The following is a 21,689-nucleotide window of genomic DNA, read 5'->3' as shown; positions in this document are numbered from 1 at the left end:
AGCGTTTTTTTGTTGTTGCATTTGTTTTCGGGGATTGTGTGCTTTTCTTTTTGCATTGTTTCTGTATTTGCAGCGCGTATGTGTATTTGGTTGTGTGTATTTGCAGCGTGTTTGCTAAATGCTGTGCATGTGTTGTCAAATTAATGAAGATGTTTTCTTAAGTTGCTTGTGTTTTGTCTATTTGCGTGTGTTTCGTTAAGTCGCAGTGCGTTTGCCCCTGTCGGCCACCATACGATTTAGTTGCAGCGAGGCACTGAAGAGAAACGGAGAGCTGTATCAGTGCTGCTGAGTGTGGGAGTGGAGGGCTAGGTAGTCAACAGCACTCCTGTCAAGAGACAATCCTCTCCACTCTTCGTCTGTCTGTCTGTCTGTCTGTCAGAGTGGAGCCAGAGAGAACCAAACCAGTGTGTCCAGTGTGGACGCTGATGTTTTTGTCCCTTTTTTCAACGTTTTTGTTACTTTTGCCGGTGTTTTAGAAGCTTTTTAAAAAAAAAATTGCCCCAAATGCTAGAAAACACCCATATTTTATGAAAGTAGTGGACTGATCTATTATATGATTTATTTTACTTGTGAATAGCATTGTATGGAACCATCCACTTTATTTTTTTTGAAAATCTGGTTGAAAGAAACTCAAATTTTGATATAGAAACTTTTTGAAAATGGGTCAAATTTGTCAGGAGGGTTAACTTTTTGTTTAATTCATCTTGAGCTGTTTTCGCCTTTCCCTTGGTTTAGCCCCAGGTTAATTTAAATGTCAGTGTCCTCCGCCCCTAGGCATGATAGGGCCATAACTATTCACCCCCCAACTCCCACACAGCTCGGGAACATCGCCATCACGCTGCTGCACCCATGGGTTTTACGGGTGCGTGTGTGTATTTGTAGCAGCTCCCTGGAGTTGGCTGGGAGCTACAAACACACACATGCACCCGCAAACACATGACGGTAAAAAAAAACTAAATAAAACCACCTCAGCTCCATTTTCCCGAGCAGGGGCGTGACATTTCCCTGATCTGGCCCCCACTTTGATGTGGCCCTGAGAACGTTTGATCACACACCTATTCAGCTCTGCTCGCCCTCTCCCACGCCTCCTTTCTTTCTCCCCCCCTCTTCACTCCTCTCGCCTTCTCCTCCTCGCCCTCCCCACCACACCAGCACGACCGGCAGAACAGAGCCATTCAAAGACAAATCACACAGTAGAGCTCTTCTGTCGAGCAGCAGTCGTGATCCCAGCTTTGCATACATCAGGCTCCGGAGCAACTATAGGGAAACTCAGTCACGATGCAGAGGAAGGGCCCTCTTCACGCTAGAGCTGGGTATCCAACCTCAGAACTTAGCAACCAAAATGTTTCCCGAACACAGAGTATCAAAAACTGTGACGTACTGAAGGCTGGCATTAAATGTATTGGTCAGATATATCTCGTTTACTTTTTCTCTAATCAGATTTCCCGATTAAAAGCAACATTTTTATTGAGGCAAACATGCTGGTTTTCAGATTAGAGATGGTCCGATACCATTTTTTGCTTGCCGATACCAATACATGAACTTGCATATCGTATAATACAGAGTACCGATTGGATACCAGTGTGATAGAAATACTTATATATATACTGTATATATATAGCTTTATATTATGATTGCTATCATTATTGTATAGCCTGTCTGTCTAAACTCTATGTGAAACACTAACAATTTTTTTTTTTTTTTATTATCCAGTTTTATCCAGTCAGTCACAAAGGAAAAAGAACTACTAAACTACTTTAAAGGGGTAAATTACGTGGTGTCGGATCGGTTCATAAACTCCAGTACTTTGCGATGCCGATACCAGCATTTTAAGCAGTGTCAGAGGCTTTTCCGATACTGGTATCGGTAACGGAACATCTCTAGTTCGGACAAGATTGAACAAATCTGTTTAACGAGAGTGAACAAGAGGATTGGCTGTTTGTTCGAATACCTAAAATCAGCAACGCATGCACTCGGCTGCTAGCCTAGAAATCTAGACGCAGCCTATCGGCGGCAAATGTAATTTGCAGCCAGGGGGTCTAGCAACTCTCCGTTGGCTTGCGAGCTGGAAAAACCAAACTCTAGTCAGGCCAGTCACATCGTGTATAGAGTTGGTGTGCGGGCTTAACATAATGACAGCAGAGTTGCGACGGTTACGCATGAATTCCCTGCTACTTGAAAACAAAGACGATGGCTGCCGCTGCTGGCGAACAGCGGTCTTTGGAATTGGCTTTGGCCGCGACTCTGGAAGACTTGGAGTTAAGCTTTTCTTTGAGAAAAGAACAAAGAACATTCTTAAAAAAGAAAGATGTGTTCGGAGTTTTGCCATCCAGATACGTTTAATCTATCAGCTAGCGTTGCTCTGGTTGGTTGTAGCGCTATCCTATTGCGTGCAGAGGGAATTTGAAAGACAACCGTTTATCCCGCCCCTCGGATTGAGGTATCAGTATCATCAGATCATTTTGGTATCAGTACCAAAATAAATAATATCCAGCTCTATACAGTACACACAGCTCTAACTCTGATGCCTTTTTTTGTGAGTCAATAAGATCCATTACGCTTCATTTTGTTGCCATCTGGCCTCTGAGCAAAGGGCTAAGTAGCTTTCAACACCTCCTTCATCCCCACTGCAGTAGGCACTTTAGCTCCATTATCGATTTAGTGACCTAAAAGATGCTGTCACTTATCAGGGATTGGATTATGGTCAACCTTTGATTGCCATTAGCCAATTTCTCTGCTGCAGTGTGATCTGTGGGTATTTAGTGTCAACATTCCCTGTCTGTTTCTGTAGAAAAAAAAAAATAATGGTGTACTGGGAACTGCTGAGTGTTTCCTTCCTGGAGAACATGAGGAAATCAGCTGTCGGGACATGCTGAGCTCTTCACATCAGATTATAATTCATCTCTCTCTCTCTCTCTCTCTCTCTCTCTCTCTCTCTGACAGCATCCTGTTTGCAGACATTGTGGGTTTCACCAGCTTGGCTTCTCAGTGTACTGCTCAGGAACTGGTCAAACTGCTCAATGAACTCTTTGGGAAGTTTGATGAGCTGGCTACAGTAAGTTATTTTTTAACCATATACAGCTGGTCATCTTATGAAAGTCTAATGCAATATTCATGAAGGTCCTATGATATGCTGCTTTTTGGATGCTTTTATATAGGCCTTAGTGGTCCCCTAATACTGTATCTGAAGTCTGTTTCCCGAAATTTAGCCTTGGTGCAGAATTAAAGCCACTAGAGCCAGTCCCACAATGAGCTTTCCTTAGGATGTGCCATTTCTGTGTCTGTAGCTATTGAGGAGGAGAGAGGGGGGACAAGGTGGAGGGTGGGGGTGTGGCCTTGACCAACTGCCACTTTGCTCGTTTGAAAGCCATGATGTCTCTGTCACTGCCCGATGTGAGTCGAGCGCAGATGTGAGTTGCGCATGCGTCACTTTGCAACAAGTAGCTTCCAAGATGCTAACAGCTTTTTGAGCTAACGCACAGTCTATGAGCTAAAGTTAGCAATCAAACAATCATAGCTAAAACGCTTTTGAAATGACTGCTGCTGCTGGCTACAAGTTAGCAATCAACACAACAAAGGCTGTCACTTGAATGGCATTTTGAGCTAACGTTAGCAATCAAACAAGCATAGATAGCTGAAACTTTTTTGAAATGATTACCATCTTCTGTTATTGTATGTAAAGAGGAACGTTTATTATTTTATGGATTTCACAAATTTCAGTAAGACACGTTATGCAGTAAACCATTTAAATCTGAGCATGCGCAACTCACATCTGCACTCGACCAGAGCCGGTCTGACTCGGCTAACATCGGGTATGACACGTTGCGACTCACATCTGCACTCGACTCACATTGGGCAGTGACAGTCACTCTCTTTCTCATGGGCGGGCCAAATTCTCTTGGACAGAATATCCGAGTGAAAGTCGCCGACAATTGTGGTCTCAGAAATAATGGAGCAACACTAAAATGTATAACGTCTTGGGTTTTTCTGGTTTTGCTTTGGTGTTTCTGATATTTCAGAAGAAGGCGAACAATGTGAGCAGCTGACAGACAGCGAGCGAAGGAGAGGGCGGCCCTGATGAGAGAAATAGGATGATGTGTTGTCAAATTAGGTTTGGGATTTGAAGGTTATCATCCCCTTATATAAATCTGTAAATTGTGTGCAAAGTTGAAATTGCAGGCTAGTAAATGCAGTGGAAGCGAACAGATGTTTAAGCGGACCAGAGTTCGAATGAGCTTTCCCACCACCCCAAACAACCGGACTATCCGATGAAATGCTCCACGGTTCGGTTAAAACGGACCAAACAACCCAGGTGTGAAAGCAACCTTAAGACATTAATTGAACTTTTTGGACACTCGTGTGCAGCAAAACAAGCTGTAAACACACGTAACATTGACATATTACCACGGTATCAAGTTTATATGATGAAATTGCCTATTTACGCTTTCAGCAGACGCAGTGACATTAAGATTTATTAAGAGTAACGTTTGGGTCCACCTGATGAATGTAAGTCCAATATTTATTCTCCTTTTAGCTCTGTCTCTACCAACTCCTGAGGGAAATATTTGGCTCTTTAGCTGTACATGCTCTTCTATGTTCACCAGATAGTGCCAGGCAGGAAGCTAATTACGCTGCTAGAAACAAGGATGTTGACAATGCTAAGACTAAACCAAAACGGTAAAGTTGCATACCGTAAAATATTGATTATAGCAGCTTTAAATTTGGGTATTAAAGAATTATGACCAGGATATGTAATAAAACAAAAGTTCTCAGTGTTCTTTGGTGGACAATGTGATCCAATGTTTCTATATGACCTAAACATGTCTATGGGATTATGACAATTTGTTGTTAGTTTCTTACTTTGTCTGTTTTCTCATTTGTCGTTTTTAATTCCATGTTTTCTTTTTATACACATTTAATAAGCACTGTTGGAGGGAGCCTGAGATCTAAGATTGTCATTGCCAACAATCGCTTCTCTGTAATTGTTGTGACGATAAATACCTTGAAACGTATCAGCTGATACTGAGATTTACGATGTATATGATCGGTCGAATCTCGAATGAGTTTAGTGCACAAGACGGTGCAACTTACAAAGAAGAGTAGGCGAATTCAACTAATAAATACTGTTCTGAAATCATGCCACTGAGCCATCACATTAAAGGAGGCAAGCTGGCTGCAAGTGACTCTAAACAGTTGGTCAGCCCGTTGTTTCTCTGCAACACAAAAAGACTCCAAGAAAATGAAATGTATTATTTATTATGCCAAACCATATATTGATCCAATAGTGAACGTTAAGCTGGAGAGGCTGACTGACAATAAGGAGGAGGAGGAGGAGGAGGAGGAGGAGGAGGAAGAGACAAAGGTCAAGAAGGAAAGGGAACTGGAAGAGAGGAACCGATTTTTAGACACAGGGGAGATAAAGGCTGAGAATGTGGAGTGTTTCTGTGTGCGTGTGTGTGTCTATTAGGACTACTGCACTTGATAAAGTAAAAGAAAGAGAGTGTGTGCATGGTAGCACACACACCCTACACACTGTATGTCAGTACACCTGTGTAGCATTGTTCTCCGGGAAAGATAAGGTGAGTTATAGGTTATCTGCCGCAAGACCACTATCATTTCAATACTGCATAAGAGAACACACACACACACACACAGTGAATAACTGACATGGTGCAGCTGCAAAATATAGTAGCTAGTAGACAACATCTTCATAACTCAAGGTCCACAGCAATACACCTGCCGTGACATAGTTGGGTCCCCGAGCAATGCTAGAGTATGCTAACAGCTCATTCTTTGGGACCAGGCTATTTCCAAGGAAAAAGCGTTCATTCCGACATCGCTGATGCTTGGCATGTTTGAATTTGCTACAGTAGTAGGACAGACAGAGACCCCTTTTAATTAATATCTATATTCTATAATTATTTGAGTTATTTTGTTCTGTTGTGATCATCAAATAGATGAAGTCCATCTTGCCCATGATGTCGATTACACCACATTAACACTCAGCATGCCACTCGCCTGATCTCTTCTTCTACCAGGCCAAGACATCTCTTCAGACAGTTTACTCTCTCTCTCTCTCTCTCTCTCTCTTACACACACACACACACACACACACACACATGCACACAAGTCACATGATCAGCAGGATTATCCCTCTTGAGTTCATTCCGCATCTCAGCAATCAGTCACGCCTCTACGCGGGGTGAGAGAGACAGAAGGGGGGGAGAAAGACGAAGATACAAGGTGATATGTGGCTTGCTATCAGCACTCAGAAAGCCATTATATGTAAATCTTGGGATGAGGATATATTGTGTGTGTGTGTGTGTGTGTGTGTGTGTGTGTGTGTGTGTGTGTCAGCTGCATCCTAATTGAGATTTATAGCCTGTCGTGTTAGAGAGGGAGCAATTGACTTTCAAACCGGCTCTGTCACAACTACTGAGCCTGCCTGACTGCTGTATGCTACACAACACATTTATTCCTCGGAGGCTCGACCTAAACGTAACCAGAACAGACGCACACTTAACCCTAACCTTCACCTAACCGTGATTACATTCATCAAGGCAAACTGGGAGACATTGATTTTGCCCATCCCCAATCAGTTGGTTTCCAAATCCCAAATTTGTCTGCAAAAAGCACACAGATATCTTTCTCCTGAGACATGGCTTGCGGTCAGCTGATAATTTCTCTCTCTCACACACATACACACGCGCTATTTCTCTTCCTAGCGCCGGGATAATCATCCACGTTCTGAATTCTCATATCCTCCCACGCCAGAATCTTTCTGCTCCCGTGAGCACCCCGTCTCCTGTCTTCTCATCTCCGCCTTCTCTCCCTGCAGTTGTCATGAATCCTCAGTATTTATGTGTGCGCACATGTGTGTGTGTGTCTGTGTGTGTGTGTCTGTTTGTCACTCAGAGGCTGCCTGCAGGCTTAGCTTTGTAGGGTCTAACATTACAATTTCCTGATGACTGAGTGATATAGCGCCAAACGCAAACCGTGTGTGTGCAACTAAACCAAAGTACCTGTACAGTAGGTCTGCAAGTAACCTGCTGTTTGTGCCTTTCTGCAGGTGTGTTTGTGTGCGCGTGTTCACGTTTTGTAAAGGTGTGTTTTGGTCTTGGCGTCATCGTTTTTGTGTCATCGTTGCGGAGTTTGGGCACAATGTGCACTGTGACAAATAGTTGATCTGTCTGGGAATGTGTGGGCGGGATTCTACTTCAAGAGCATGTCGGAGCAATTAGAGTTTGCCTCAACTGCAAACACACACATGGTTGCACAAGCACATACATCTGAACAGAGATGCAGCTGAAGCATCCATGCAGTTTCTGTACAGTCAGATCTCGTGTAACACTCATTTACCAGGAGTAAAAGTACAGTCTTTCTTGATTTTAAGTGTCTTAGATGTATAAATGGTCTACATCATGACTTCAGTATTTGGAGTCATCAAGTTTAGCTTTTCATCGGCAGAAGAATAGGTTTAAAAATAGCAATGGTCCTCTCATTATTAGTCATGTGTGGTGAAGCATTAGAAGCCTGTGAAATCTGTGATCCAGATCCAGAGAATTGGATCCTACTATCTATGATGGACTATTATGTCGCACTGTTGAAAACAAGACTTCAAGTCTACACGCTAGTGGCTCTTTTTGAGGCTGTGCTCAGGCACAGCGATGCTTTCAGCTAAATGCAAATGTCATAATGCTAACATGCTTATGTCAAGCAGGTATAATGTTTTACCATTTCAGGGCAATCCATCCATTAGTTTTTGAGATATTTCAATCACGACCAAAAAGTGGTCTGACAGACTGACATTTGCATCCCGAGAGCCACGCCGCTAGCGGCTGCCACTCTTTTTCACTTATCTGGTATTACTAACACCGTGGACTACAGAAGGTCGTTTCAGATTATCTGTCTCTTTGTGTCCATCTGTAGGAGAATCACTGCAGGCGGATCAAGATCCTGGGGGACTGTTACTACTGTGTGTCAGGACTGACCCAACCCAAGGCAGACCACGCCCACTGCTGTGTTGAGATGGGACTGGACATGATTGACACGATCGCGTAAGTGACACACACACACACACACACATACAGCATAAAATCAAATTTAAAATGAATTTAAAATGAATAATTATTATAAATTTTGTTTAATATAAATTAACCTGAAGTGAGCATAGGAGGCATTCTGCAGCAAGAGGCACTGTTATGTTTGGACACAACAAAGCAATGTTGGAAACACCCATGGAAGTCTTAGTATTGACAACAGATAGATTATGCAAACTGAGACAAATTCAATTTGCGGCAATTTTGCAATCACAAAGACACATACATAACCCAGACCAGCATATATGCACGCACGCACGCACACACACACACACACACACACACACACACACACATACTCACACACACACACATACACACACACACACACTTTTCGCCTGTCATGTTCTGCTCTGTCTGAGTGGATGGATGCTGCTGCAGGAGTTCTTTATCTCAGAAGACAGGTGCAGCCATACACACTCATCCCTCTGTGTGTGTGTGTGTGTGTGTGTGTGTGTGTGTGTGTGTGTGTGTGTGTGTGTGTGTGTGTGTGTGTGTGTGTGTGTGTGTGTGTGTGTGTGTGTGTGTGTGTGTGTGAGACATCCCTCCTTCAGCCTGATGGGCAGACCGTTTTTTTCTTTTCCGCCACCGTGTAAACATACACACAAACATCGTCTGAAGTGGCTGACCTTTCACTGGTGACGAGGAGCTTTGTGTAGTGATTTACTGGAGAGAGGAAAAGTCCTGCTACATGGAAGTGAAGGCGGTCTGCACACGTACCTGCACATGAACGCACAGGAACGCAACGTACACACACTCAAAGTGTGGTTATAACTTCGAGGGTGCATTATAGAGTTCTTTACATTGGATCTGAACAAAGTTGCAATGTTTCTTCCTAATAAAAGTCAGCAGGCCAAAAGATCTGCAACCTGGACTAAAATTATTTTTGTTTTGATTATAAAGGAGAGCTTTTCTCCCACATAGTTCAGAGAGGAAGAAAAGAAAACCAGAAACTACTTAGTGAGTGCATATCTCCAGCTAAGCATTAAAACAACGTTTTAGCGTACTGATAGACAAGTTATTGGATTGGAACAATATCAGCATTTCTAAACTCAAGTAAGTTAGGTAGTTTCTAAGAAAAAAGCAACAATAATAAGAGTCTACCGCAGTGGTTCATTATCCAGGCCCCTTACCGCCCCCCATCAAATAAGATTTAGGCTAATTGACCTGAATATTAATAGTAAGGCCCTATTATTGTTATGATGATTATTATTGTTGTTGTTATTAGGCCTATTATTGTTGTTGTTATTAGGCCTATTATTGTTGTTACTATTGTTATTAAAAAAAATTATAAAAATCATATAATTGAATGAAAAATGTTCGACGGCTATGTTCATAGACTTATGGAAAAGATGTTAATGTTAAATGAAGACTAAAGTTCACGACGCACGTCTCAGGCGCGGCTCGCAAGCGTGTTGGAAGCGTCTCCAGGCAAAGTAGAATACGAAAAGATGTTTATATGTCATTTTGATACAAATACATTTAATAAATGCCCTTTTGATGTTTAAAAGTCTCTAGGTTTTGACATAAATGCAGATATAAATGGAAAGGAAAGGGAATTGAAATATAAAAATATATATATCGAAATATGTGCAAACAAATATACAAGAAATAAACATGTCACAAACATATTGACAAAATAAAGTTGAAGAACACGCTATCATTTCATTTTATCAATGGGAAACGTCATACATATTTCTGGTGTGCAAAGACATAGAAAGCGCTACGCAGCCGCCATGCAACTGAAACGCAACAGAAACGCCACGCTCACGCCACGCTCACGCCACGCTCACGCCACGCTCACGCCACGCAGGCAATGTGCAGGAGCCCTTAGTTTAGTGTTTTAGCATGCTAACAATTTGCTAATAAGCACACGTACAGTTGACGCTGTAAAAACAAAATAAAATATTGGATAAATTGACATTTTAATCTGACAATGTTGTGAAATGAAAAGTCAAGGGATCACGAATGTCAGACAGATTCATCTCTCTGGGGGACTCTGAACCATGAATGTCTGTACAAACGCTCATGGAAATCCATCTAATAGTTCTTGAGATATTTCAGTCTGGACCAAAGTGGTGGACCAGTCAACCAAGAGGCCGACGTTGCCATACCTGGAGCCTCACATTTTTGGATGCACACATCAGCACCCTAAACGTGCTCATATTATGCTTTTTGGCTTTTTCTCTTTCATTTATTGTGTTAAATATCTTTTTTTTTGTGCTATAATAGGTTTACAAAGTGAAAAAGCTTAAAGTCCCCCCCAAAGGGAGTTACCATCTCCAACAGAAAACACTGTTCACAAACTGCTCCAAACAGCTCTATTGTAGTCCAGCCTTTATTTCCGTGACAAACTCGCGTCATTTTGCATCACTTTGCATCACTTTGGCTACGTACAGACTGCAGGCAAAAGTGGCCCAAATCTAGCCCAGATCAGATTTTTTCAAATCAGATTCAGGCCACTTCCATATGTGGTCCTGAATCAGACCCAGATCCGATTTTTTTCAATGCGGCCGCAGTGTGAACCAAGGTGGATTTGATGCGACTTTTACCTCAATAACCCCCGCGGGGAGGGGCGGGGCTCCCTGCTCCCGGTACGGCTGTCAACCGGGGCGGGCTGTCCTCAGTGTGCCCCAACCGCGTCGCCAGGGCGGGGATCGGCTCACGTAAAAAGGCGATGGCGGCAACCCGCCTGACCCGTCTTGAAACACGGACCAAGGAGTTTAACTTGTGCGCGAGTCAGAGGGTTGCCCCGTGGCGCAATGAATGTGAGGGCTGGTGCGCGCCGGCTGAGGTGGGATCCCAGTCACTCAGGGTCAGGCACACCACCGGCCCGTCTCGCCCACACCGTCGGGGAGGTGGAGCGTGTGAGGGCGAAGCCAGAGGAAACTCTGGTGGAGGCCCGTAGTGGTCTGACGTACAAATCGGTCGTCCGGTCACACAGACCTCTGTAGTGAATTTGCAACAATAACCCCACAAAAGGCCAAAATAGCCAATTTGTCTCTCTTTCTCTTCATTCTTCTCCTCCTCAGCACCTGCTCATTAATGTTACGGCTGCCATTACACAAACATTTTGAAATAAAAGCGAAAATGCTTACTTCCTCCATAACCTCCCTAACTTTAGTGCAACAGCGTGCTGCGTCTGATGTCATTGTTATTGTTCTTTTGCGCATGCGGGTCAGTTTCGAAACCGCAAACAGTTCACACTGGAATCTGATATAGGTCACATTTTAAAAGGTAATGTGAACAGCAAAATAAAAAATCGGATCTGAGCAAAAAAATCTGAATTAGGCATTAAGACTTGCGGTGTGAACGTAGCCTTTGTAACACAGGTTATAATGCTCGTCTAGCTGCCAGTGTGGCACGCGCTCAAACCAACCTAGTTAGAGCGGAGGCCTGAAGAGTTCAGATAGTTGTATCGCCATGTCCAGGAGACAGTGCAAAATTAAAACGTTACGTATGAAAAACTAATTTGTTAACATTTAAATAACTTACCACTCTGAAACGTCTTGCTCCGGTCTAGGTTGCGAAACTTGTCAGGTTGTTCTGCCTGTGTTTCAGGATCAGACATGTACGGCTGAGCTGTAGCCATGGTTACCGGCTGGACCGGGTTTGTTTTGGATCACACTAGCTTGCTTGTCAGGGCCCACTCTACTCTGCTTCTGACTGGTTAGTAGTCCTTACCTAGGTACTGCGCATTTGTGCGACTCCCAACAAAGATGGAACAGAAGTGTGATGCCTCACTCAGTAGCTAAAACGCAGCGCTCAACATACAGAGTGAAAAGAGGAGCTGCAGCAAAAATATGTTTTTGTTTTTTTAATTAAACCATGTAAACCTATTCTGGTACAACCTCTAAAAACAACCTGAAATGGAGCATAATATGAGGTCTTCAAACGAATACTGCTTGATCCATTTCCTAAATGTCCATCCAAAACAGTTTTTTTGAGATCCTGAAAACTAGAAGGATACAAGAAGGAATCTAAACCTCCTCGGTGGAGGTTACATTTTCTTGGTTTTGTTTCAACAGTTTTAGAGATTAATCTTCTACCCCCCCTCAACCCCCTGCAGGTCGGTGGTGGAGGCGACAGAAGTGGATTTGAACATGCGTGTTGGTCTGCACACAGGACGGGTGCTGTGTGGCGTGCTGGGCCTTAGGAAGTGGCAGTATGATGTCTGGTCAAACGATGTCACACTGGCAAACATGATGGAGGCCGGAGGGCTGCCTGGGTCAGTGCTGACACTCACTGGAAGTGGACACACACACACACACACACACACACACACACACACAAACAATAATATACAGCCCTATGATGTGTGCATCCAGTCACAGTACTAACAAATGGGGAAATGTGTTCTTTCGTGTATGACAGGAACACAATGTTTTTTTCAGACATGTCAAATGTCCCCCATAAAGGATCAGCCTGACATAATTTTATCACGTTATTATATACTCATAAAAACAAACAAAAAGGCATACAGTATATAACAAAAAAACCCCGGAAAAGACAAATGCCAAAAATGAATTTAGCCACCTGAGAGGTATCGTCTGTTTAGCTTCAGCCTGAAATGTTTTTCAAAAACTACAAAAGCACAAAAGCTGCCTCAATCAAAACTGAATTTGTGTTATTGTGTGATTTGGGATTCACCAAAGTCACACAACAACATAAACTAACCAATCGAGGCAGCGGTAGGGAAGCAACTCCCGTGTTCTGCGAGGTCAATTTACTGGTTTTATCAAAGGAGTCTGGTGGCTTTGAAGAGAGCAGAGATGATTAGAACGGCTTCAGTTCCCTGTCAGAAAGCGGTGAAAATATTCTAAATATAGCGTACACTTAAACTGCTATTTATTTTTTTAAGACGGTCCTATTTTTAGGTGTTTAAAATGCTTTTAGCTGCCGCCTTCCGTGTCAGTACTCCTTCCTGCTTCTCCAAGCAGAGTGCCGACTGACGGTATTCGGTGTAGGAAGGTGTAACTGTAGGTAACACTCTGACCATGGATTAGGACCTCATACAACACCACTTATAAAAGCTCCGAACTATCCCTTTAGTACGCTAGATGAGGCTTTGCCTACACAGGCAGTACTTGTTAGTAGGATTAATTAATTGCTGCTTTTGGTCTTTTAATGCAGTTTGTTAATAATAGTCAAAGGATAAAATCCCTTTCTTATCTCATAGTCGGTCTTAAGAAGTTATTGGGATTTAATTATTTGTCTTTGATGCAGTTTCATGATTTTTTTTTTTAAAAGGACAGCAGCTAAAAATACAAGGCAGACCACTCGTATTAAATTAATACTTCATTCAGGGAAAACTCATGTACAGTAACAAGCTGATTTGCATTTATAAAGCTGTGGAATGAGGTCACCTCATTGGCTCAGTTTGGGCTTGTTTCAAGTAATACGATTTTAGGACTCGTTACCAGATTAAATGAGTCGTTAGGATGAAAATTTCTTTGCTGTGAAGAATTTTGAGCAAGCCGAGAGGCTATTAGGCCCGATGAAAATAACGAGGGGATAATGATTTGAGACCTTCATGTCAGACTTTTTTTTTTTTATCACTAACTGCCTTGCGCCCTCGGCTCTGTTTGTGCTCTCAGCAAGGTGCACATCACCAGGACCACCCTGGAGTGTTTGAATGGAGACTACGAGGTGGAGCCGGGCTTCGGCCACGAGAGACACGCCTTCCTTCAGAAACATCACATAGAGACATTTTTCATCGTGCCATCACACAGACGCAAAGTATGCCACAGTCATTTCTTTCTTTCTTTTTTTGCATTTCCTTTCTCTTACTCCAGAGGTGACACATCTATCAATGTCGTGATGGTTAATTCTCTGATGCAGAGAGGGAGGCAGGCCGTGCTGGCGTACACATGGCTAGTATCACTATCTCACTTACTGTAGATGTGCACCAGAGCCGAGTGAGAGTTTGTGTGTCTGTCTACTACTAGCATTTTAAATCCGCAGCTACAGTATTTGTAAGAGCACACACACAACACACAAAGAAAAAAAACACACACACACACACACACGCACACACACACACACACACACACACACACACACACACACACACACACACACACACACACACACACACACACACACACACACACATCCAGGTTTTCTAACGTTGCACTTTCACACTGGAAAAATCCAACTCAAGCCTATTTTATTTACATGAATGACAATTCTCCAAAAACACATAAAAAATGTAGCTCTCTTCATCCTTTCCCTCCCATCCTTGACTGGATGTAATGTAATTTTTTTTTTCTCAGGTTTATTATGAAGGAAACTGCATTTTGGTTTCCAGAATAACAAACTGGAAGATTGCAGGTAAAAATGGTTGGAAATGATGACTTTTAAAGTTGAATTTGGTGAAAATCAATACAGTGTGGTGACATGACATTTGAAACTAACTTTCCCTGTTTTATTCATCATTTAGCACCATAAAAGTAGCAAGATGTCAACACTTGTTAAACTCCTTAGTTTTTAAAGCACCTCTAAAACTAATTACTCAATGCATTACTGAATCAGCTTCAGCTGTAGTTTCAAGTTAATGCTAACCTAGCATGTTACCATGTTAAATATAGGCCTGCATATGCTTACAATGCCTAACAATACATGATGCCAAACAACATTCTTGAAAGTAAGAAAAGTGTTGCACACTCTGGCTCAATATGCATTTCTCTCTTTCATTAGATGACGTTTCGGCCCTCAGGCCTTTTTCAAAATCAATAATCAAAATCAGACACATGCACTGATGTTGTGTATCGTCGCTGTCGGGCAGATACCTCTTATCTCAATATTTCGTCAGCTTAATTTATGTTACATAAATCAATGCCACCCTTTACCTCTTTAACAAGTATTTAAACAAGGACGAGGCAATTTCGTCTGACTTCGTCTAAGGTAAATTGCTCAATAAAATGTTTTCAAATTGAATTAAATAGCCTTTTTAATTTCCTGAAAAACAACAGTTTGTGGGGCGGCTAGCTGTAGCTCACCCAGTAAGAGCGTTCGCCCCACCTGCTGCCCTTTGCTGCGTGTCATCCCCCATCTCTCTCCCCCTTTCCTGTCTATCCACTGTCATTGTACAATAAAATAACCCAAAAAAAATCATCTTTAAAAGAAAACGGTTTGTAAGTATGTAAGGAGGTAATATATTATGTTATCAAAATCAAACCTTAGGGTGTTCTGTACATCTCAGTAGCCTCAAGATCTTTCTTTCTTGCCTGTTCATCTCATCATCTTCGTCCTCTTTTCCAGATCTTTCCCGGTCTTATTCTGTCAGACATCAAACCAGCCAAGAGGATGAAGTTCAAGACGGTGTGCTACCTGCTGGTGCAGCTGATGCACTGTAGGAAGATGTTCAAGGCCGAGATCCCCTTCTCCAACGTCATGAGCTGCGATGATGACGACAAGGTATTCAACAGGCAGACTCTGTATCTCACAGAACATCATTACTTTGTTCATAGTTGCATGCATGTGTGTACCACTACTGTATAGAATATGTATATATATATATATATATATGTCTGGGTTACATAGCGAGAGAAATCCTTTTAATGCGTTTGTACGTCCATTTGTGATAAAATGGATTCCTAATCTGCCTCACACACACACACACACACACACACACACACACACACACACACGCAGCTGGATTTTTGGGATTTTGCAGCATCATACTGTAAGTCCTACAGTATGCCTGCATTCCAACTACGTGTTGAAAAGTAAACCAGTGGAAAAGATATAATGAGCAACTTTTGATGAAAACTCACTGCTCGTACGCTTGCTGAATTTTTGTGTACATAATATTTGCATGTGAATATGAGCATTAATTTGAGCATGATCGCGCATTTCTCTTTAGCTTTGTGAGTATATTTGCTTTAAAGCAGCATTGATTCAGTGACAGTGGCCGGTTGGTGCTTGACGACTGGTGTCGTGGCAAACCAGGGTCTGCCTGTCAGAAATAGCCTGCTAGCCGTAATCTGCCCGGTCATTATGCATTATGACAGCTGGTAATCACCCACAGCCTGGTATCATCTCCACTAATAGCATTAGCCACATTGTTACATGATTATTCAAGTAGCCAAAATCCTAGCTTTGTGTCACAGCGAAACTTAATAATGGATTTATGACACTTCAAAGTATCTGGGCAAAAGAATATTTAATCATGTGATGGATGATAAGTTATTATTATCAGTACTGATTTATTAGCATTCAGTACTGCCACTTCCTAGTGAATGTGGCTACTCATCATGGTGTGGCTGTTGAAAGTGGCGGCCAAAATAAACCTGTTTCTATACGAGGCAAAACTGCAGCTGTGCAGCGTAGGAAATGGGAAAAATATTTTGGGGGTTAACTTTTGTCCACACTGTCAAAAAAATTGGGGCATGTAGAAACTTTTGCGGGCACTTTTAAAAAGTAGTAATTTGTCAATTCAATTGTATTTATTGTGTCGAATCATAGGCCGTTATCTCAGGACACTTTACAGATAGACCAAACTAGACCACACTCTATAATTTACAGAGACCCAACAATTCACCCCTAGAACAAGCATTTCGTGTGACAGTGGCGAGGAAAAAAACGTCCTTTTAATAGACAGAAACCTCGGACAGAACCTGGCTCTTGGTGAGCGGCCTTCTGCCTCAACCAGTTGTGTGTGTGTGTGTGTGTGTGTGGGGATGATGTGAAATGAGCTCAGATTAAATGCATACAGTAATCGCCACCTTGTGCCAACATGAGTAAATAAAAAGCATACTATTGCTTTTCTCAGTGAATTTATATGTAACAGCGTGTTTCCTACCCAACTAGTGGTAATGAGGTGCAACGTTTTCTGTCTGCATTTCATCAAACTATTTTTGTGTGTGTGTATAATGAGCACTGCATCCTCACAGGGCCAGGCAAGCATGGGTGCAGACTTTTCATCTTGGTCCCATCTTGATGTTTGTAAAGTTATGATAAAATCACTAAGTGCAGTATGCCCCTCCACACCAGTCAACTTTAACACATGAAACAGGCCTCTGCAGAGACTGATTGTGTTGTCTTCTCGGTGTCTGACAGCGGAGAGCCCTGCGGACTGCGTCGGAGAAGCTGAGGAGTCGAACGTCCTTTTCCACCACCACCACCGTGCAGCACTCGCCAGGAACGCGAGTCAACCGCTACATCGGGCGGCTCATCGAAGCACGGCAGACCGAGTCCGACACAACAGACCTCAACTACGTCACCCTGTTCTACACGAGCAGAGACAGGGAGCGCCGGGTGAGGACACACACACACACACACACACACACACACACACTGAACATCTGCAGAGAAGCCAGCAACTTGGATTTATATTTACAAAATGTAACAAATATATTCTTTCCTCACCACACATAAGGTAACATGCTTCGTGACTGCAGCCCCCCTCCCCCTTCTCTCACATACATACCCTACACAGTCTCTAAATCTTTCTCCCCGTTTCTCCCTCTCTCCCACGCCTGTTGTCTATGATGTGTGTGTGTGTGTGTGTGTGTGTGTGTGTGTGTGTGTGTGTGTGTGTGTGTGTGTGTGTGTGTTTGTGTGTTTGTGTGTGTGTGTGTGTGTGTGTGTGTGTGTGTGTGTGTGTGTGTGTGTGTGTGTGTGTGTGTGGAATCCACCCACCCTCTCAGGAGGGGGTGCAGATAATGATTTGGGAAAGTCTGAGTGGCACACGTGATATCTTTCTCCTGTGTGTGCGTGGGTAGAGACATAAAGGAGACACAGAACAGGGATGTGTGTGTGTGTGTGTGTGTGTGTGTGTGTGTGTGTGTGTGTGTGTGTGTGTGTGTGTGTGTAATTTAAACATTCAAACTGGTAGCAGAAGAATCATAATAAAAAATAAACTTAATAAATTTTAACAGATTTTAGATGTCTCATCCTTTAGGAACAGCAGAAACAAATTGAGACTCAAATGAGTGTTTATTTACTCCCACGCAACTACAGTAGGAAGATTTCTTTCAAAGGATGCTGGTAGGGGTCAGGACACGTCACATCGTGGTCCCAGAAGTATAGATCTTACCACACATCAGATCTCTAGAGCTCTCTTTATGTTGACCAAACATCAGGTGATTGTTTCATAATCCATTTGAATAATCTAGATTAATTCCATGTCATTCGCCAAAAAAAAGCTTTTATCTCATGCAGAAATAAAGAATAACTTCTCTGCCATGTGGTGAGATCTGAACTTATACAGCATAAAAACAATCAACCTAGTGTCATGTAGGCTCCAGTACAGCACATGCTTGGTCCTGCTGACTGTATAATTTTCCATTTTCTCTGCAGGTTCCCAGAAGGTCAGTCGTTAAATCGGCTAGTTGATCCTTTGCCACGACTGGCTGTAAAAATCTTGACAACCAATGATAGATGATGCCATGATATTTAACACAGCCATTCATGTGGGCGACCTCTAGCTCACCCAGTAGAGTGTGCATCCCATGTAGGCTGAGTCTTTTACAGCGGCCAAGGGTTGAATCCTACCTGCGGCCCTTTGCTGCGTTTCATCCCCTCTCTCTTTCTCTCCCCCCCCTTTCCTGTCCATCCACTGTCACTATCGAATAAAGGGAAAAAAGCTCCCAAAAAATTATCTTTAACAAAGACGTTAATGGCTGATAATATAAAAACACTTTTGATCTTCAGTTTTATCTACTTTACAGATGCTTGAGTTCCTAAGTTTGTGACCTTAAAGCTATAGTGCACAACTAGTTAAGCTTATCAGCTCGAGAAAACTTCCTCTGTATTTCTCAGTATGGCTACGTTTACAAAACGGTGTAATCCGGTGACATTCGCACGCCTGATGCATTTTGCGTCACCGCTGAGAATGGATAACAGCAGCGTTCAGCTTTGGAGACAAAGAGGATGTATATTCTACAAGAGAATTACCTCTTCTGAAGACTTGATTGTGTTTTTTTTAAATCTTCTGTGTCCTCCTTGATTTGAGGGATAAACGCTACTAGCAACTGCGTGGAAGAGGGGTGGGGGTAGTGCGCGATCAACGACGGCTTGCGTCTCGTGGATGCGCCGACCATGTTGTTGTCATTACTTAGAATTCCTCATGGGGTCTGGCAGAAACTAAGCACTACAGCTTTAATCTGGGACGATGACAGTCTGAGAGTTCACATCCTTCTGTCTTTTTGGTTAGCTGCTTCCCATCGGTGAGTTGCTGCCCCAAGTGAAGTTAAGTTTCTCCAAGTCTTGTTCACAAGGGTAAGATGGAGCGTGAGAACAGCAGCTGGAATTAGCTCTCCCAGGTGGGTCATACTTGAGGCTGAGTCTAAAGGTGAAGCTTCATCTACACTCCAGCTATCACCTGTATTTCAGAAGCTTTGGGTACCAACCAGAAGTATAAGATCATGGATGCAAGCAGGTGAAATTAACTTCATTCATGGTAAGCTCACCCTGAGGGGTAAGGTGGCCCAGATATGGAAGAGTGAGCCTCTACAGGGTATGGTGCCGTGTCAGGTCAATTGTTGGAGGTGTTCTGGGCATGTCAAACTGTAAGGACACCCAAAGCCAGAACAGTCTGGAGCGATTCTGTTTCCCAACAAGCCTGGAAACACCTAATCTTTCTTTCAGACCAAACAAGCTTGCATAGTTTGTGCTTGGTTGAACATAAAATGAGTTGAGTTACATTACGTTTTTAGTGATGCAATACGGATGTAACGGACGACAAAAGGACGTACATTCAACAATATGAATGGTATCCACATCCAGCCATGCTTGAGACTTTTTACCAGGCCCTCCAAGAGTGGAGTTAGGTTTTGTTTTTGCAAAATCAAAGTTGCACAAAATTAAGAGGCACGTATCTGTGTTCCAGGGGTCCTTCTGCATGTTTCCCAGCTCAATATCCTCTTAATATGACACATTAAGGACACCTTTCAAACCGTCTTATGTTCTCAGCAATGTTTTTCCCTACGTCAAATGTTCCCTGTATGTTTCCCTGGGTCAATATGTTGAAATCACCCACAGCTTATAGCCTACTGATGTTAGACTCCTTAATATGCCCTCAACGTGCTGGCAAGACAGTTTTGTTGACTTTTGGCATTGATATCTCCACAGAGGCTAAATGGATTTCTACCATGCAATTTGAACAGCAAAGATCACATACAATGTTTGTTTATGTCAAGAAACACACATGCCGTGGGAACAGAGGACCCTGAAAACATAGGGATGATCTCACAACACCACATTCTACATAGAAAATAATATACATAAAATACATAATTTCACACTTGTGCAATTGGTGTCAAAGCGGGGTAAGGATTCCCCATGGAAAAGGACATTTGACCTGCTCCTACCTTGACACATACAGTATAAACATCTGAAAGGATGGATGGATGAATGCTTCTTACGTTGACATTTTCTGTCTGTTTTGTCCTTTTTTCAGTACCACCAGGTGTCTGACGACCATTTCATCAGCGCGGTGGTTCTCTCTCTGATCCTCGCCGCTCTGTTTGGCCTTATCTATTTGCTAATGATCCCACAGTACGTACAACACGCGCACACACACACACACATTTATCCATTCGTGTAGCGTAATTGGATCGATCTTGCTCGAGTGAAGTGAGACAATTAAAAAAGGAAGGTGTTTTCACTGCAGTCAGTGGAAAAGTAGGACAGCCCATTCTCACTCTGGTCTCTCCTCTCCTCTCTCAGGGGGATGCTGGTGCTGTTGCTGCTGGTGCTGTGTGTGTGTTTCCACGCCGCCTGTGTCATGTACCTGCATCTCACCAGCGTTCAGGTAAGACTCCAAGACCTCATCCTCCTCCTGGATGCTGGTCCGAAACCTGACTCCTGGTTTGCAAGGATGCCACTTTTTTCACATGATACCATCCTCTTTGACACAGCTGAGTGTCAAAACAGAGCATTAAGGGCTCTGAATGTTAGAGCTGTGATACTGGAAAGAAAACAAACAAAGATGCCATCAGCAATGGATGTTGAATTGTTGCCAAAAATTTAGTTTTCTCACACATAAATTAATATTGTTGCTCCAACACTAGGGCTGGAACTAACATTGATTTTCATTATCGATTCATCAGTGATGACTGTTATTATAGATAACCTACCCAGCAGTCTGTAAAGTAGCAATAAAATAATATCAGTTCCACCTTTACCAGCTGCAACATTAAGTGCTGTACATGCATCAATAATTATAATCTGGGTTGTATAATATAAGTTGTGCACAATGAGTACTTTTACTTTTTATACGTTAATAAGTACACACTATACAACCTGATAAGTTAATATAAATATATTACATCATATTTTACATTTTTAAGTTTTGCTTTTACAAATTTGTAAGTTAAACAAACTTTCTAAATTAAGTAGCTCTTACTAGGTTGATTTATGTGACGCTAACTTAAGTTTGTAAGTAAAACAAACTTTCCTGATCAAGTACATTTTACTAGGCACTTTGTTTTCATCGTACAAATACACCTTAAATATTTGTATTACATTTAACATAAAAAAAATCACATTCTCTGTAAGAAATTGTTCACTTTATCTGTACTGAACTTTTTTAAGTTCAGTGAAGCTAAACACTTTCTTAATTTAAACTCAAAATTGCAAGAT

The 21,689-nt window shown here is 42.4% G+C and overlaps 1 protein-coding gene across 1 annotated transcript in view; it reads left to right on the top strand.

Annotated features, from left to right (window-relative positions):
* Positions 1-21,689, top strand: part of LOC120564877 (adenylate cyclase type 1-like) — a 54,375-nt gene that overhangs the window by 11,240 nt on the left and 21,446 nt on the right. The window contains exons 4-11 of the mRNA XM_039810129.1: positions 2,944-3,055; positions 7,930-8,057; positions 12,169-12,327; positions 13,697-13,838; positions 15,363-15,518; positions 17,163-17,360; positions 20,506-20,603; positions 20,775-20,859. Coding sequence (XP_039666063.1) covers positions 2,944-3,055; positions 7,930-8,057; positions 12,169-12,327; positions 13,697-13,838; positions 15,363-15,518; positions 17,163-17,360; positions 20,506-20,603; positions 20,775-20,859 — 1,078 coding nt within the window. The remainder of the gene's footprint in view (positions 1-2,943; positions 3,056-7,929; positions 8,058-12,168; positions 12,328-13,696; positions 13,839-15,362; positions 15,519-17,162; positions 17,361-20,505; positions 20,604-20,774; positions 20,860-21,689) is intronic.

This window comes from Perca fluviatilis, chromosome 9 (genome assembly GCF_010015445.1).
Source record: "Perca fluviatilis chromosome 9, GENO_Pfluv_1.0, whole genome shotgun sequence".
Lineage (NCBI taxonomy): Eukaryota > Metazoa > Chordata > Actinopteri > Perciformes > Percidae > Perca > Perca fluviatilis.
Note: the sequence above shows the minus strand (reverse complement) of the source record. Positions and strands in the feature narration are given on the sequence as shown.